This window comes from Rattus norvegicus, chromosome 6, assembly GCF_021556685.1.
Source record: "Rattus norvegicus strain SHRSP/BbbUtx chromosome 6, alternate assembly SHRSP_T2T, whole genome shotgun sequence".
Taxonomy (NCBI): domain Eukaryota; kingdom Metazoa; phylum Chordata; class Mammalia; order Rodentia; family Muridae; genus Rattus; species Rattus norvegicus.
This window is the reverse complement of record NC_141539.1, coordinates 60,161,792-60,180,024: the sequence shown is the minus strand read 5'-3', so window position 1 is coordinate 60,180,024 and position 18,233 is coordinate 60,161,792. Positions and strand designations below refer to the sequence as shown.

The 18,233-nt window shown below is 35.8% G+C and overlaps 1 protein-coding gene across 1 annotated transcript in view; it reads right to left on the bottom strand.

Moving 5' to 3' along the window:
* Positions 1-9,206: 9,206 nt before the first annotated feature.
* Positions 9,207-18,233, bottom strand: part of Meox2 (mesenchyme homeobox 2) — a 67,461-nt gene continuing 58,434 nt past the window's right edge. Inside the window, 1 exon segment of the mRNA NM_017149.2 lies at positions 9,207-10,573. Coding sequence (NP_058845.2) covers positions 10,349-10,573 — 225 coding nt within the window. The 3' untranslated portion in view covers positions 9,207-10,348.

The following is an 18,233-nucleotide window of genomic DNA, read 5'->3' as shown; positions in this document are numbered from 1 at the left end:
GGTGAATAGACTCGGGAGACAAGGTCAGGAGAAGCATTGGTAGCACTCTCCTAGCTGAAGACAGCCAGAAGAGTTTCCCATTTAATGAAACACTGGGTATGTTGTCAGACTGTAGTAGAGACTGTGACAAAAATTTTGGGATTCATTTTAAGCTACAATAGTGTTTGTGGAAAGCAGAGCAGGCCATGGTAGAGCTTTATAAAAATAACAATGACAGGTTCACTAGGAACTTCAACCATTATTTGGAGTTTTGCATTCAAAAGAACATTTCGACAAACCTTTTACTAACTTGGCTAATTCATGTTTTAGGGTGATCTGCCTTTCCATAGTATTTGCTGATAACTGACTATGTATTACAGCACAAGAAAAGAAAACAGAGAAGGTGTTATTTTCTTGTTTAAAACCCCTTAAGTAGTTTGCAAAGAACCTTTGCATTCTTCTTTTGAACCAAGGAACCACCTAGAAATCAAATCCCAGTGCTATGTGGAAAAGAGTGAGTTTGTTTTTATAGGTGTTTGATACAGTGGTTTTTAAAAGTGAACCTACTTTTAATTCCAGATGAAACTTATTTAATTTTAAATATATTCATAAAAATATTTTGAACACAATTGTTTCAATTTTTTATATGAGCAGCTTATTTTAAGGAGAATAGCATAAAACCATAGCACTCCAATTCTTTTTAAAAGATGTGTTTGATATTTACGTGTATGTGCATACATATACGTGCTTTATGTAAAAGTGTGTTCTATTGCTCATGGAGGACAGAAGGTGTTGGTTCCCATATAGATGGATTTGAAGGAGGTTTTTAGGTGCCCAATGTTGATGTTGAATCAAATGGGTATTTTACAAGAGCAGAAAATACTTGTAACCACTAGTCATCCTTCCAGCTCCTAGTACTCAAATTCTTTAATTACTTGTTACAGAGAAAAATTGTATTTGAGCAGATAAAAGTTTGTTTAGCAGTCTAATGGACATTTATATAAATGTATAAAATAAATGAAATTAATATTGAATTATAAAGTGAGCTTGAAATGAAAAGCACAAATGATGTGACTCCATGGTTTTGTTATAGTAGCTGGAATTTTTGGTGGCAGACCAAACAAACAAACAAACAAACAAACAAACAAAAAAACCAAGTACAGATTACCCAAGTAAAAGGCCAACAAGCTGAAGGTCCCAAGTGAGGACACCTTAGTTCCACTTGGGAAGGAGAGGAAAGCAAGCAATCACCACCAGGGCGGGGGGCTGAGAGGGAAGGAGAAACAGAGTAGGGAGAGGGGAACATGATCTTGTATTGGGTGGGAGTAAAGGACTGAAGCCCTGAGGGTCAGTAGAAAGAAAGGAAAAAGGTGACCTCAAGAGGAAGGGGTTTGGGAGGCTACTCCAGAAATTACCAGAGACCTGGGAGGGGAGAGACTCTCAGTATTCACGGGGGAGAAGACTTGAGATGAAATGCCCTACAGTGGGGAGAGGGAACTTGTTGAGCCTACCTCCAGCAGAAAGACAGGGCATCATGTGAGGTTGTCATTCCACAGTCAAAACACTGACCCATAATTCCTCCTGTCTGAAAGAGCTGCAGGGACAGAAATGGAGAAGAGCCTGAGACAAAGAAGGTCCAGCAACAGGCCCACAGTAGGATCCAGCACAAGTGGAGGCCCCAAGACCTGACAACATTACTAAGGCTATGGAGTAATCAAAGAAAAGGGATCTATCATGACTGCCCTCTGAAAGAGCCAACAAGAAGCTGAAAGAGTCAGATGCAGATATGTGCACCCAACCAATGAACAGAAGCTGCTGACCCCTGTGGTTGGGAAAGCTAGAGGAAGCTGAGGAGGAGGGCCACCCTGCAAGGGGGGACCAGAAGTATCAATTATGGACCCCTGAGATCTCTCAGACACTGGATCACCAACCAGGCAGCACACACCAGCTGAACGAGGCCTCCAACACATATATAATAGAGGACTCTCAGGTCTGGGTTCATTCAGAGAAGATTCACCTAACCCTCAAGAGACCGAAGGCCCCAGCGAGTTTTGAAGTCTGTTGGGGTGGGTGAGGTGTGGACATCCTCATGGAGACTGGGGTGGGGTGGAGAGGAGGTTGGAGGGGGCGTGGACGAGGTATGGGATGTGGAACAGTCCGAGGGCACACTGGGAGAGGAATAAAATCTAGAGTGTAAAAATAAAAATTAAAATAAAATAATTTTTAAAAGGAGAGAAGAAAAAAGTAATAATAAAACAAAGCATAAAACCTTCCAGGGTTTAAGTAACAGGCAAAGTATATTAGGAATGCCACTGGGCATGAATACCATCATCCCTGTGTGTGGTGCCAAGAGCGGGCTTAACTTCTCTTTCCCAGCACTTGAGGAGCTAAACAAATAGAACCAGGGTAAGCAACATGAGCAAGCACTCTAATTCAAGTGTTCTCAGGTCACTGAATATGATATGCAAGTCATGTAGCCTGACCACTAAGCAGAGAATCAAATAGAAATAGTTCATTGGGATGGGATGACTAGAAGTGACTGTTAGCTAAGTACTGACATAAATATGTAAAGACTTTATAGCGAATTTAAAGCAAAATCATTTGGAAAATTTTCTTGATTTATTAACTTAGTAATATCAAAATAATATAGACACAAGTACAATGTCTTTCAAAAATGTAAATATCAAATACTTAAATTTTACATTCTCCCCTTCAGGTATATAAAAACATATTCCTAACCATGATTCAATCAATTCACATCAAGCTGCTATCTCACATCAAGTAAAACTGGGAGAAACTCAAATTCTACTTAAACCAGGAGCAAGACTAGGCTGTCTACTCTAACCATATCTATTCAATATAGTACTTGAAATTCCAGCTAAGTAATGAGACCACTAGAAGAGATAAAATGTATACAAATTAAAAATGAAGAACCCAAAATATTGTTATTTGTAGATGATGGGATATTATATGTAAGTGATCCTCCAAATTCTACCAGGGCACTTCTACAGCTGATAAACATCTTCACCAATGTGGCTAGATACAAGATTTACTTTAGAAAAATTAGTAGTTTTCCAAAATAAAAACCATAAAGAGACTGAGACAGAAATTAGGGAATCAACACTCTTCTCAGTAGCCACAAATAATATACACTATCTTGGTATAATTCTAATCAAGCAAGAAAAGACCTGCATCATAAAAACTTCACATCTTTGAAAAATAAAAAAATGCATAAGATATCAAAAGATGAAAAAATCTTCCATGCTCATGGTTCTTTAAAATTTACATAGTAAAAATAGTCATCTTACCAAAAGCAATCTACAGGTTCAGTGTAATCCCAAACAAAATACTTTACAGACCTTGACGGTACAATACTCAACCTCAGATGGGAAAGCAAAAACCCAGGATAGCTAAAACAATGCAATTTCTAATTTCGAGTTATACAACACAGCAATAGTAATAGAAGCAGCATGGTATTGACATAAAAACAGGTTGATCAATGGAATAGAATCAAAGTCCAGGAATAAACACACATAACTACACACATTTTTGACAAAGAAGACAAAAACTGTACAATGGAGAAAAAGGTATCAAATTCAACAAGTGGTGCAGGTCTAACTTGATGTTTGCATGAAGGAGAATGTGTACTGATCCATATCTATCATCTTCCACAAAACTTAAGTCCAAGAGGATCAAAGACATGAACATAAAACCAAATACAATGAACCCTATTGAAGAGAGAGTAGGGAATGGCCTTTAACACGTTGACACAGGTAACAACTTCCTAAATAGAACACCAATAGTACAGGCTCCAAGATCAATGAATAAATGAGACCTCAGGAAAATGAATGTCTTCTGCAAGGCAAAAGACACCGTCAATAAGACAAATGGCAGCCTGTAGAATGGGAAAAAAATTTTACCAACTCTAAATCTGACAGGTGCCTAATTTCCAAAATATATAAATATCTCAAGACACTGAGAATCAAAATAATACAATTAAAAACTGGGTATAAGTCTAAACATAATTCTCAACAAAAAAATTTCAAGTGTCTGAGAAACACTTGAAGATTTGTTCAACATCCTCAGTCATCAGGGAAATGTAAATCAAAATCTTTCTGAGATTTCATTGTATACCTGTCAGAATGGCTAAGATTAAAAATATACTACTGACATCTTATGCTGGCAAGGGTTTGAAGCAAGGAGGAACTCTTCTCCGTTGCTGCTGGGAGTGCAAACTTGTACAGCCACTTTTGAAATCGATATGGCAATTTCTCAGAAAATTAGTAATTGATCTATCTACCTCAAGACCCAGCTATGCCACTCCTGAGTAAATATCTAAAACATGTTCCATCCTGCCACGAAGACATTTGCTAAACTATGTGCTTAGCAGCTTTGATCTTAATAGCCAGAAACTGGAAGCAATCTATATGCCCCCCCCCAGTTGAAGAATGGATAAAGAAAATGTGGTGCATTTACACAATGGAGTATTACTCTACTCTTAAAAATAATAGCATCATGAAATTTGCAGGCAAATGGATGAAAGGAGAAAAAAATCATCCCCACTGAGGTAACCATGATCCAGAAAGACAATCATTGTGTATACTCACATCAATGGAATCAACTCCAGTGTAAAGTATAATACTATGATCTAGAGAAACATAGAGGCTAAGTAACAAGGAGGGATCAAGGGTGGTGCATAGATCTCTCTGGAAGGGGGAAGTAGAATAGATGTTACATAGATATTATGGGTGGTTTGGGTTCAGTAGAAACAGAAAAATCAGGGATTGGTAAAATGGAGGTAAAGAATGCTGAGAGAGACACCTGGATCTGGAAGGGAATTCCAAAGCAAGATAGAAACCCAATGCAATGAAAACTCCCAGGATTTTATTAGGTGATCACAACTCTTGCTCCTAGTGATGAAGGGTACAGAGTCTGAACAAACCATCTGCTATAACCAGAAAGACTTCCAGTGAAGTTATTGGGACACCAACCCATCCACAAAACCTTAGTTTTAAAATTTGTCCTGCTAGAATGAAGTGCTGGGGTAAAGGTGGCAGAGAATGAGTGGTTAATTAATGACTGGTCCAGCTTGAGGCCCCTGCCACAAGAGGGAGCCAATGCCTGACACTGCCTGGTGAACCAGAACGCAGAGGCCAGAGACCTAGGATAAATCCAAATATGCCTGGGAAGAAAAAAATGTATTCCTAATGATATTCTATATTCTGTTTTATTCATATAATGGAGGCTTGTCTAACCACTATCAGAGAGGCTCGATCCAGCAACTGATGGAAACAGACGCAGAGATCAGCAGTCACATATAAGGCAGCACTCAGTGAATCCTGTGGAGTAAGGGAAGGAAGGATTGTAGGAGCCAGAAGGGTCAAGGATATTGCAAGACAGACCTCGGAGTCAAAGTATCTGGACTCATGGGAGCCGTGATATGAGGAGAGGTGTCTAGTCTTATTTCAATTTGATTTGCTGTGTTTAGTTGATATCCCTGAGATGCCTAATCTTCCCCTAATTTCTAGAGGAAATGGAGGAGAAGTGATTAGGAAGGGACTGAAAAGGGAGGGCAGAGGAGAAGGGAGAGGCCGTGGTCAGGAAGTAAGATGTGAGAGAATACACTGATTTAAAAGGTTTTAAAATAAAAATAAATATTGATTTCAGTCTTAAGGCACATATTTTGAAATTCAGAAGCCAGAATGTTTATTAGGAACAGATAATTTTCTATTTGGCTTTTATTACAGCAATAATTTTCATATGCTGGAAATTTTTAAATAAACGATGGATTTTATTATCAAGATCGCTATCTGTATGTCTGCTTGTTCATCTTTCTAAAACATAATGTTTTTGATAAAGGTGCAGTTTGACCTCACACTCTTCTTTATGTCTACTTGCACTGCAATCAAAGAAAACTTAGCACAAGAGACCTTCCAAGTGTCTTTCGGTTTTTCCAGTCTACCATTCAGTGTTTTCTCAGCTGCAGAGGACAGAACACATACTCTGTCAATGTTTTCTCTATTTTTTAATCATGAGTCCATCTATTAGACCATATATAAATATATGTGACCACGAAATATTGCCATGCACTAATGTTGGAAAAGCCAAAGAAAAGTGGATTCTACAGTAAAGAAAATGAAAGTCAATAACAAGTATTAATAGCTCAGCTATAATAACAGTTCATTTCCAATATTTAATCAACCCAATAAAGTCATGATTTCTCTAAAAACTGTATTCACCAACTTAAAAAGTCCTATAATAAATTATGTTTCAACTACTAGTATGTTAAAGGAGAAGGTGTGCTTAATTTCAAGAAAATATAAGCACATCTAAGCTATATGATTACTCTTAAATTTAAAGAAAATATGTATGTTCATCTATGTGACTTATATTTAGAAAGGAGAAATAATAAATGTACCCTGAATGTAAGATTGCTGTAGATTAACTCACTCCATTACAAAGAGATATAGCAACTACACTATGGAATTAAAAAAATGATATATGGAACTTTTTCTGAAAAACATCTCTAATAGAACAAACTGCATTTTACTAAGAGATTACTGAATATTTCATAATGTTAAAGTTTTGCTGGAATTTTTTTACTATGGATTGAAATTAGACTTGAATAAGGTCTAATTTTAAGCATTTTAAAGGTCAGCATTTTAAGAGAATAAAATATCTAAGACCATATTCATGCTGGCATATATTTAAAATATTTTAAAGGATTTTAACTGTCAAAGTATAGTAATTATAAAATGCATGATAAAAATAGATAATAGAAAATCACAAACACAGGAAAAAGTAAAGTTTAAAAATTCAGTAACATTTTCTAATGCTTCATTATTTAGTAAGTCAATCATTTTTCTTTTTCATTTTATTCTTTTGTTCACTACATTTAATTGTATTCTTTAAGAGTTTAAAAAATGTTGAAATTGTCATGAGAAAAGAAATATTATTCCTTACCAAGACCAAGTTTGGACAAAAAATGTAAATAAAATTAATGTAAAAAACTAGTGTTCATAATGGCACAGTGTTCATAATCCACAGAATGGATCAGTTCTGCAGAAAACTCTTGAGTAACTTTGGGAAGTAAAACATAATCAGAGTCATGTTAATGGTTTGCAGAAAGCATGTAATATTTATTCCTTCATTCCTCTAAGCCCTGCTGGGAAATCACCCTAACAGTTCATGATGCGTACACGCCACTTCCAGAGAAAAGTGCTTTCATACTGATTCATGAAAGCTGAGAAGGAATTACATAAAAGCACAGGGCAGTATGTAATAAGGTATCACACCATGAAGAAGAAAAATCTATCTATCCATCTATCTATCTATCTATCTATCTATCTATCTATCTATCTATCTACCTACTTATCTATCTATCCACCCATCCTTTTCACAACCCCTTTTCTCTTGATCATTAGTACTTCTGCCAAATACTAGTCGACATGTAATAATACTTTAATTTTCCTAAAAATATTTAAATTCTAGGAAGAGAATGAAGTCTATACAACTTATGCATCATTTTGGAGGCAGGTAAATACTAAGATACTGCAGAATACACTATGTTCCAATTATTATCTCTAAGGGGTGGTGATGTAACTCAGTATTAGGGACTTTGCTTATCATATGGACAGTACTGAATCTCATACTCAGCAATGCAGAGACAGAGCCGAAAGCCTTTTGTAATTGCTATTACTCTGCATGCACTGTTGAGCTGTTGAAGGTCAACTTCTGTCTCCAGTGAGTCATTTGAATCCATGTCAACAACTTGTACTTTTGATCAGCCCTAAGACCTTTACTACCTGTTTACTTCTCTGGAATCGATTTTCATTTTAGGATTATCCACAGAGAAGTGTATTCTATCCTACACTTGCCTCCTTTTATTTTTGAATATCGTGTATATTTAGAATAATTACCCTTGATTTTATTGGTCATAATAAGCTATAATTCTGATTTATAAGTGTTTTCATTTCACAGCAAACCTTATGATTCTCTTTGGTTACTTGTAAGCAGCAATTTCTCATTATTTCTGGAAATTATTTTCTTGCCTAAATGAATTGTTTTATTCCCCTTCCCAATTAAATTTAATTTTACCTGTATCTTACTTTTACCCAGTTTGTCAAGATGTTTTATTTTGGATTCAATTCTAAAATAAAAAAGTCAACCCACCAAAGTATATGTTACCAATACAAATATACTTTATATTCATTCACGTGATTGATAAGAAAATCTGTTTTATGGTGAACTATCTTTGTCAATACTAATTAAGAAATATTATTTTATAGCAAGATAAAAATTATTACACAGATGAAAAACATGTGCCTATTTTTTGCTGAATACTATTGATATCACACTAGAATAAGTTAATTAAATTAGATTTGATGTGTTTTATTAATTTAATCATTCTAAAGGAAATAAGTCAATCACCTATTGACATTTAGGGAATTTTTACTGTGTCAATATAAGTGGGGAATGGAGAGTACACAGGTAATATTCCTGACTCCTTCTGGGTCAAACAAGTAGCAAACCAAAAGCAAGGTTATAAAGGGATAATGGGGTTTTGTCATCCGATGTACTTATACTATCTCAGATGTGCCACTAACTGTACAATGAGGCTTCTTTTTTCCTTTTGTCAGCAATGTCCTTTAGAACTGGTGGTTCCCCTTCATTTGTTCACTTCGTATTTCACACTAAAGCTAGAGATCATGAATGTGAAACATCTGTTTGCACACGGCTCAATAGTAGGGGACATATCTAGCACGGATGAGTCTCTGGGTTTCAGACTAAATACTGAAAGTTAGATAATTATAAAGTAAAAGTGTTGGACTAATGCATTATCCATCGCTATTGAAATGTATTTCTATTTCATTTACCCAACTATGCTTAGTAGATGCCTGTTCTTACAAACTTAATGCCATAATAAAAACTTCAGTAATGATGAATCTTAATTATTTCATTACTCATATCCGCTTAGATTTACACAGAAACAAACAATTCAGATTCTTCTTAAGTATCTATCTTTTTAAAGTCTACTAAAATTAATTTGGCATGGTGGATCCAAGCTATAATGCCAGCACCTGAAAGGCTGAGACAGGACATTGCTGGGAAGAGAGTGCCAAGCTGAATTACTTAATGATATCTAGACCAGCCTTGGTTACATATAAAAGAATAAATCTATTAAACTCAATGAAGTCCAGTAAGGAGACAATAATTATTTTAAAGATCATTTATTTAACTTTTTTTTTTACAAAATACAAGGACTTGTACTGCATGAATACACAGCCTCTGAAAAATAATGTATTTTCGCTGAGTCTACTTGTCAGACATTCAGTTTCTCATCTATTCCCTTGAAGAACTAGCTTTGTTTGGCACTTGGGTTTTGTATCATAAACAATGAGGAAGAAATCTTTTTCCCTGTTAACTGAAGCAGACACATACACATTAACAGTTTAAAGATACAAAATCAGACATCTGCCACACAAGACTCATTTGGCAAGGTAACCTACTTGCCTATGATCCTAATGTTCTTCGAGCGATAACAGAGGGAGGCTGGAGGGGGGCTAGGTGTGTTCTCTAATGTATCTGCAGCAGTTGATAGTCAATGCAACAGAAGATTTGTTTTGTCTGTGGTACAAGAATATGTCCTATCAGACTCTACTGCATTTCCTCTACTTGAACACAAGTAAGCACATACTGATTGTCTCTGACTGACAAAAAAATGTATAAAAATACAAGAAGCTGGCTGCATTTGTCCACGGGAAAGCCTATTTTCATCAGCTAATATGAATGCATTTGCTAAAATTAGTGAAGACAGGAAAATGACTTAGGAGTAATATATACAGAATTTCAGTTCATTTTATATCCACTTGGTGATTTCAGGCACTGTGGCTGTTCAAGATAAACTATTTCATGGGTTAACTTGATAGCAGTTTAAGTTTCAGTGCAAGCAAAAGCAAATACCTGCCCAGTGTCACACACATGACCTGGTACAACTGGAATGTTCAAAGCATTTCTATAACATCTTCACTCTGGAGACAACTTGAGTCAAAATGTCTTACCGAGTTTGCTCTTGGTAGCAATTTAATTTTCAGTGCAAGCCAAAGCAAACATTCATCTCCCTCTCTGTCATATAAAGGAACAAGTATATTTAGAATATGTTCACTTTCTCCAATTTCACTGTGGAAGCATCTTCAATAAGAGGCACTTAGTGTAAACCTTCTATCAATCATGAGAAACAGACTTGAGATGCCTGCGTTTAATTATATTAAGCAACACTGCCACAGTCATCTGCCATGTAAACGATGTTTGGGTGAGATTTGCCATCACAATGGTGCTTTCCTGAGAACGGAGCTGGTCTCTGTATGTATCATAAGTGTGCGTGCTCAGAGCTGTGGTCACTATCGCGACTGTCGTCATTTGCTAGTGAGTCCCCTGTCTGCTGGAGGGTGGCTGCACCAATTCCTGACAGCTCTGATGGAAGAAGTGTTCCCTTTTTCACATTCACCAGTTCCTTTTCTCGGGCTGCAGCTCCTTGTTGTCCCCCCTTGACCCGCTTCCACTTCATTCTCCTGTTCTGGAACCACACTTTCACCTTCAAAAAAAAAAAAAAGGGAATAAGTAAGTCAACAAAGGCAATAGAACCATAGAACCGAGTTCCTCAAGTGCCTGCACACAGATATCACGATGCAGTAATTATAAATCCATGGAGGATTGCATTGAGCCAGATTGCATGTGCGTAGTAATGGGAAATGCTTAGTACATACAAAGAATTATCATAAATTCCAACACAGGACACAAAGTTACCAATAGGTGAGGAAGCTTACCCAAAAACATTGGAGTGAATTTTCTCTATCAATCAAAGAAAATTTTATATTTATCTCTGTCAAAGTTTACACGTTCTCTGAAACCCATCTTTACCTTGACCATAGAATAATTTGCAAGTTTATCTACTTATAAATCTGCCTTTCAAAGGGCACTATTTACTATGAACGTCCCCTAACTTGGAAAGGTATGCAATATTTCTCAACACACCACTCAGGTGAATGGAAGAAAAATCATAATTCACCTCAGTAGAGGCCCAGAAGCTTCTTGATTTATACAGAATGATGTCCCAATAAAACTCGTGAAGAAGAGTCTCAGGCCCACCGCTGCTAAACTGAGGACTGTCTGCGGGACCCAGCACAGTTAGCGTCCTGATACTTTCCAGGAAGTCTAACTTTACCGGTCTTCTTTCTGCTCTAACATTTAATAACATCTAACTTAGGAAATATCATTTAACAATTGCCCAAGAATGCAGCCACAGTAAAAATTCCTCAGTATTTACCTTACTACCACCCTGGGTGAATACCCAGAAACGTCCTGGAAGGACTCAAGAGAACGTGACAATCCACCTCAGTACCAAAAGAAAGTTTCTTTCGGTTAGCTTTTTTTACTGATTAAGTCATGAATCCATATTGATTAACATATTTCCCAAGGCCTAGATTTGCTGGCATTTTTTCTAATAATAGGAACACTTACCATGCCCTTTTTGCATTTTTTGAGTCGCTGCTAATGGGAAGCATTACCGTGCTTAGGATTGCTTTGTTCTTTTGTTGGATATTTCTCCTTCCTGGTTTGACTTCAACTCTTTACAATTAATTTCTGTATTTTATAGATTTTTCTTTTGGAAGCTACTCTGGGCCACTTTTTAAAATAGTCTAGCCCCTTCTCGAGGCCACCATTTATACTAAGAGTTAAGTCATCAACAAACTAACTCCTGTATTTCTGACAAATATATTTTTTCATATCTGATAAAAAAATACCTGACATTGGAACATTTATCACACTCTCAATTTATACTAGCACAGTGCTACAGAGAAATCAAGAGAAGAGTGTTCACCTTTCAAAGATGTTCGGACAGTACACTGTTTCACTGAAGCTAGTGTACTGTTTTCAAATGTTTGCATAATCAATTATTAGATGCTTCATAGATCCAGCCTTTCATGTATGTCGCTTTAAGTACTAATTGGAATCATGTATTATATTTTACCCATGCACATATTAATCCATTTAACAATACAGAATCAGAAGGTGATCAAAAAAGGTTTTGATTTAATAGTTATACTAAGATATTCACATATTATTACAATTTACTAACCAAAATATAAGTAATTGCCTGTCAGTAACTGCAGGGATACAGACAGCTTGACTGTAGATACTATTTATGCATTATTTATAATACTTTTTCTATTTTAATATTATTTTAATTTTAGAGTGAGACTGTTAAGTGACTTTAGTAAAAGTCATAATACACAAAAGGAAAGAACAGTGTGTGCTGTAACCTTGGGCCTCATGTAGTTCTCTGTGCTGCCTTTTATTCTCTCTCCTTTGGTTCATGCTATATTTCAAACTCTTATTCAAGATATAAAACAGGAATGTGTGTGAAATATGGGAACTCCATTAATATAATTACCACCATTCACCTTCTTGACTTAATTAAGTTTGTAAATACCAGACTACTTTCCTATAGCATAGTTCCTGTAGGTAATTACACTACTACTCTAGATAATCACCTTTGCAAGCTGACATTGTATATTGCTCCAGTGCAACTGGAATCTGTACTGAGCTTTTCTTCCTCTGTGTGTGTGCATCTCTCTTGTCCTCCCCCTTCCTCTGTGTGTGTGTGTGTGTGTGTGTGTGTGTGTGTGACAGAGAGAGAGAGACAGAGACAGAGATACAGAGAGACAAAGAGAGACAGCTAGAGAGAGAGAGAGAGACAGAGAGAGAGGGGGGATGGAGGAAAATTACTTCTTTCTGTCTCAATTTACATATATCTAAGAGCAAGAAAGTGAGTACTTCAAGATTATTTAGGGCTAAGATCCCTTAAATCTTTCCATTTATTTTTCAAGGAGAAAATTGTAATGTTCCTGTATTGATGGTATAAAATATATAGTTTAAAATGAAAGGAATGTTAAGAATAGGACATTATTTCCTATGTGTTACATTGCCATTTTATTTTAACTGAGAAGATTGATAAAAGGCAATAAATACAACACACACACACACACACACACACACACACACACACAGAGAGAGAGAGAGAGAGAGAGAGATTCATATTTGAGTTGCTGTGTATTGACCAAAGTCAACTCCTAATGATTTACTGTTGTAACAATAGACAATGCATTTCTCAAACCTCATCAGAAGATCATGTGCAGTGAATAGTGATTAACACCCAGACCCTCACCATATCATCGTAAAGAAAACCATAGACTGAAGAATACTCAGCCCTAAATGGAGTATATATCATGCACTCCCAAGGCTCATGGTTCATTGCCAAGTAGTGGAGAGAAAGCATTTGAGAGACACAAGTTGTGGGTTAACTACAAGGAAACAGTGCCCTCTAACACAGTAGCACACAATGATTTTGACAGCATGTATAAGGCTTGTGCAACCATAAGACCAACTAAATACCAATAAGGAAAGTGGAGTTGAGCTACCCATAGCAATGGAGCTATTAGCAACTAATCAGTTCTCAGAGAGGGAGACAATTTCCTCTAAGAGTGCAGCTTGTGATAAGCTAAATAGGCCCCAGTAGAAGGCCACATAAACAGAAATATTTGGTGTTGAAAGATGTGTGTTTGTGTGTGTGTGTGTGTGTGTGTGTGTGTGTGTGTGTGTGTGTGTGTGTGTGTTTAAAAGGACACAAAGTTGGGTAAATAGAGCCTAAAGAGTGGATCTGGAAAGAGAGAAGACTGAGGATAACTAAAACACATTGTTTAAAATTATTTTAAAACATTTTTTTCTAATTTATAGAAGATATTTTTAAATAATACATCCATCACTGACTGTCATTGGAGCTTTTTTATGTATGAGAGTGTGTTAGATTCATATTTAAGGATTGTCCTTTACTGTTTGCTGTTGTAGCTGTTGCTGTTGCTAATTTCTAGTGAGAGTTTCATTTACTCAGGGGTAGAGGGAAGGGCACTGGGCTCTATCTGCAGAGCCCACTAGCTGTGTTGCCATACCCAAAATTACTTGAAAAAAATGTTTTTTTTTCTTCTGAAATCTTACTTTTTTTTTTTTGGTGATCTTGTTTTGGGTGATCTTGTTCCTCTCTACCTTCTAAAAATGTTTTTTCAATAATTTTGCACACAAATGAAACCCAAAATCAAATAATTTAATCAGAATATCTGAGGTTTATGAACTTATATTATTTTATCAGTACTTTGAGTAAATTGTATTTTTATTCTGCTACATATTCTGGAAAGTGCTACGCAAATGAGGGCTTTTCACATTTTCTTCTCTTCAGCCTAACATAATATATGACCTAACAATTCAAATAAAAATTCAATCCCTTATCCTAGGAAAGGGAGTAATGAGAAAAATGTTAGTTAAAATAATATGAACCAAATCTTATATTCTCTTTGTAAGTTCTTAAGAAAAAGAAGGAAAACAGTAAACTTTTCAGAACAATAACAACAACAAAAACAACAACAACAAACTACTGCAAAATGTAGTTGGGAGTGGTCATAGCTAATGTAAGTACTTAATTATAGTAAAACCTAAATCTAAAATGAAGGAAGGTAAAGAACATATACTATTGACAACTTACTAGGATCAATCTAACTAAATTAATACTTTGGTTAATTTATGTGGACCTTCCTTATCCTGAAGAATTAAGAGAAGTGCTTCTTCATTTGTAAATAAAAATCCCCTTTAAAGTACCACACGTACCGCAGTTTCTCCGCTCCACCCCACGGTCATTTCCCTCGTTTAGTAGTTCTCAACCCTCCTGCAGCTGCCACCCTTTGACACTTCCTTCATACTGTGGTGACTCCCAACCACAAAATTATTTTTGTTGCTGCCTCATAACTGGTAATTGTCTACTTTTATGAATTGTAATGTAAAGATCTGTGTTTCTGATGGTCTTAGGTGATCCCTCCGAAATGATCATTCAACTCTCAGTCTGTTCACAACCCACAGGCTGAGAACCACTGCTCTAGTTGAGATCAATTCATGTCTGGCCTTTTAAAATAACTGACATACATAAAAAAGAACAAAAAAATTGTATGTATGATACAAAAGATAATAATTATATTAATAAAAATGTATCGGTATTTTGGAAATACACATCATTATGCTATTAATGATTTATGAATAACAAAGAAAATCGAATGTTCCTCACTTCCACTATTGGAACCTAATTCAAGTAGGTGGCATCTTCTCATATCTCAGCAGAGATGCCATGAATTCAATGTGTTGACTTGAACAATTCCAGCTCCTTTACAAGACTGCAATATTGAACCTCTGTTCGCTCTGCGAAGTGGAAATATCTCTACTCCTGCATTTGATTCCCTATACTCTATAAAAAGTCTCGTTTCCAGTACTTTAGTTCACCCCTACTGATGCTGTCTCCCTTCTTTCCTCTAAAAGATAGTAAAAGTCTGGCGGGAAGTTTATCTGGATAGAGACCAAAACCAAGAACAATAATTTATAGCTTCAAATACTTTTGATATGGGGAATCTTTATGTTGGATCTGTAAAAAGTCCCAAACAGCCCTGCTACTGTTGATCTGGAGGAAGACATGAGGGTATGTTAGGAACTGCTAACTCTAAGTTAGAACTGGTAGGATTACTAAATGTATTACTGCCCTACAAAGCAACATTATGAAATAGAAGTACAACTTTGTGCTAAGGTCTCCATTCTTATATCATATAAAATAATTTTATCTAACAGCTATTTGTCAAATAAAATCACGTTGGAAAGTAGGCCTGCTTGTTCTTGCTGAAAATAATTGAAAGATAATTGCAAAATCTATACTCCATGGGACTATAGAGTTCCATGATACTTAATTATGGAAGACAAGTGTGTGTGTGTGTGTGTGTGTGTGTGTGTGTGTGTGTGTGTGTGTGTGTGTAAATATGAAACTCTGTTAGGAACTGCTTCTCAGGTAGGAACTATGAAATTAACTTACTGAGAGATGTTTTAGCATTTAAAATATCTCACATTTTTCTAAGAGAAAATCCTTATAAAAACATCCATGTATCTGTTTATAACATGTGGTGCAAATAAGAATCAAAGACATAACTATAGCAAAAGTATCTTTAATACTCTATCTACCTCACAAGGACACATTTTATAGGCAATCACAGAAAAAAATGAATCTTAAAGCACGGTTTACCTGATTGCATAGTAGGTTTTAGAAAATCAATAACTATTTTTCCAAATAATTCTGCTACGAGTCTAAATATTACAGTTTTCTCTTCACCTATTATAGTGAGTTATTTATCTGTATTTAAGTAATGAAAGCTTCTATCAAAATCAAGAAAATATTTACATTTAATAAAGGCTATTAAAATTAGGATAAATATTAAACAATGTATGATTAGTTATGTTTTTAACATGTATACCTTAGCTACTTTTCTCAATTTTATTTTAAAATAAAATACATAAAACTAATTCATGTAAAAGGCAGGAAGGCACAATTAAAATGAAGGTTCGTGAGAATATGTAGATCAAGATGTGAATTGCACAGTCAATTCATTTTGCTGAAACTCACCACTATCGATGTGACAGGGTATTTATATTGTAGCCTGAACAGTTGCTCTCCCCCGAGTCATATGTAGAAATCCTCAATATGCTCGATACGATGACATTAGAAGTAGGGTCTTTGAAATATTAATCCATAAAGGTAATTACTTTTCATGTTACTTCTCATATGAATAACGTCCCATTACTCAGATTAACATTAGTGGTAACTTCAGAGATCTACCTTCAGCCATATAGAGTCAGAGTGAGAAGAAACCTGCCCCACCCTCACCCCCAGCGTTACTTTGATCCTGGACTTCTAATTTTCTGAAATGGTAAGAAATAAATTTAGGTGGTTTGCGTAATCTGGTCTATCCTATTTTGCTGTGCATGTACAAATATACAGAGAAACGTTTCATCCAATGTTAAGTAACATGACTTAGTAGGCCACCACTATGAATGCTATCTTATGAGTCTATGGCTATGACATTAAAAAACTCAAGATCCAAAATTAAATATCAAAAAAAATTTCACTGGGAATGACTCCCTAACATTTTAGAAAAAAAAATGCCTTTAGGTCTGCAAGAATAGGAAGGTGATTATTGAAATTCGGTAGTGCTTTATTCTGATGAATTCAGCGTAACAAATCCATCACATGAAGCAAAACTACATTCCTAAAATTTAGTAATTTGACACAGTAGGTAAACATAACTGTATAGGATAAGGTCTTTATATTCGGTACAACTTGAAACACTCTCCTCCAAGGCCACAGTTAAATTCACCAACCTCTGCCACTGTTAACATGTGTTCACCTTTCCCATCCTGTGGGCGACAGCAGTGACTCTAGCTTTTTTTGACAGGATTTTCTTTCTAACACCCAGCTCAACAAATATTTGTTTTACCAATGGATTGATCCAACATGCTACAAATAGGAAGCCCCTAACACGTAGCTGTCTTGTTCAGTGTCTGCTGAAATTGCTTTGTTTTCCACCATGGTGGATAAGAAGAGAGAGAAACATGCCTCCTTCCAATTGTGCCCCAAATAGATTTTACTAATGCAAGAAAACCAACTTTTTAGTGCCCAATCCTAAGCATTCTTTAACTTTTTTTTTCATTCGAAATTTGGCATTTTCTGAAAACGTTTCTCTAGAATTAGTGTTAAGAATTCAAATTCTCATGAGCATATCATCTTTTCAGTTAACTCACAACTGCCAGAAGGGATGGACAGAATAGGAAACAAAACACACAATCCCAAGTTTTTAATTATTTGAGAACTTGAGTATTTCTCCGGGATTTTTTGTCTGTTTACTTATTTATTTTTATTTTCTGGTTTTCTTGTAAGACCATTGCCAACATACCCCAGAATGACTTCTAAGGAGTCTTTTCTGTAAGCTTGGTTAAAAGGATGGCTTTGAATAGGAGACACTGGTAAATATGGGATAAACAGTAGCTTAAGGAACCCTTACAGGATGAAGTTTCTTCTCATTTTTTTCCTGGGAGCATTTGTGCCACTCTGAAGAACCCTGGGTTAGCTGATTAGAAGAACAACCGTCTCAGAATAGCTTCAGGCAGTATTTAGCACTGGATCAAAGACTGCAGTTCTGGGATGGGTATAAGGATTGCTGGGAAAACCACTCAAAAACCTAAATACACAAAGTTGTAAATAAACTTGGGGCTGTTTGTGAATTTGCATTAATATTTGAGATAGTTTATTACACTGAAAAAGCAGGCTGACTTGAAAT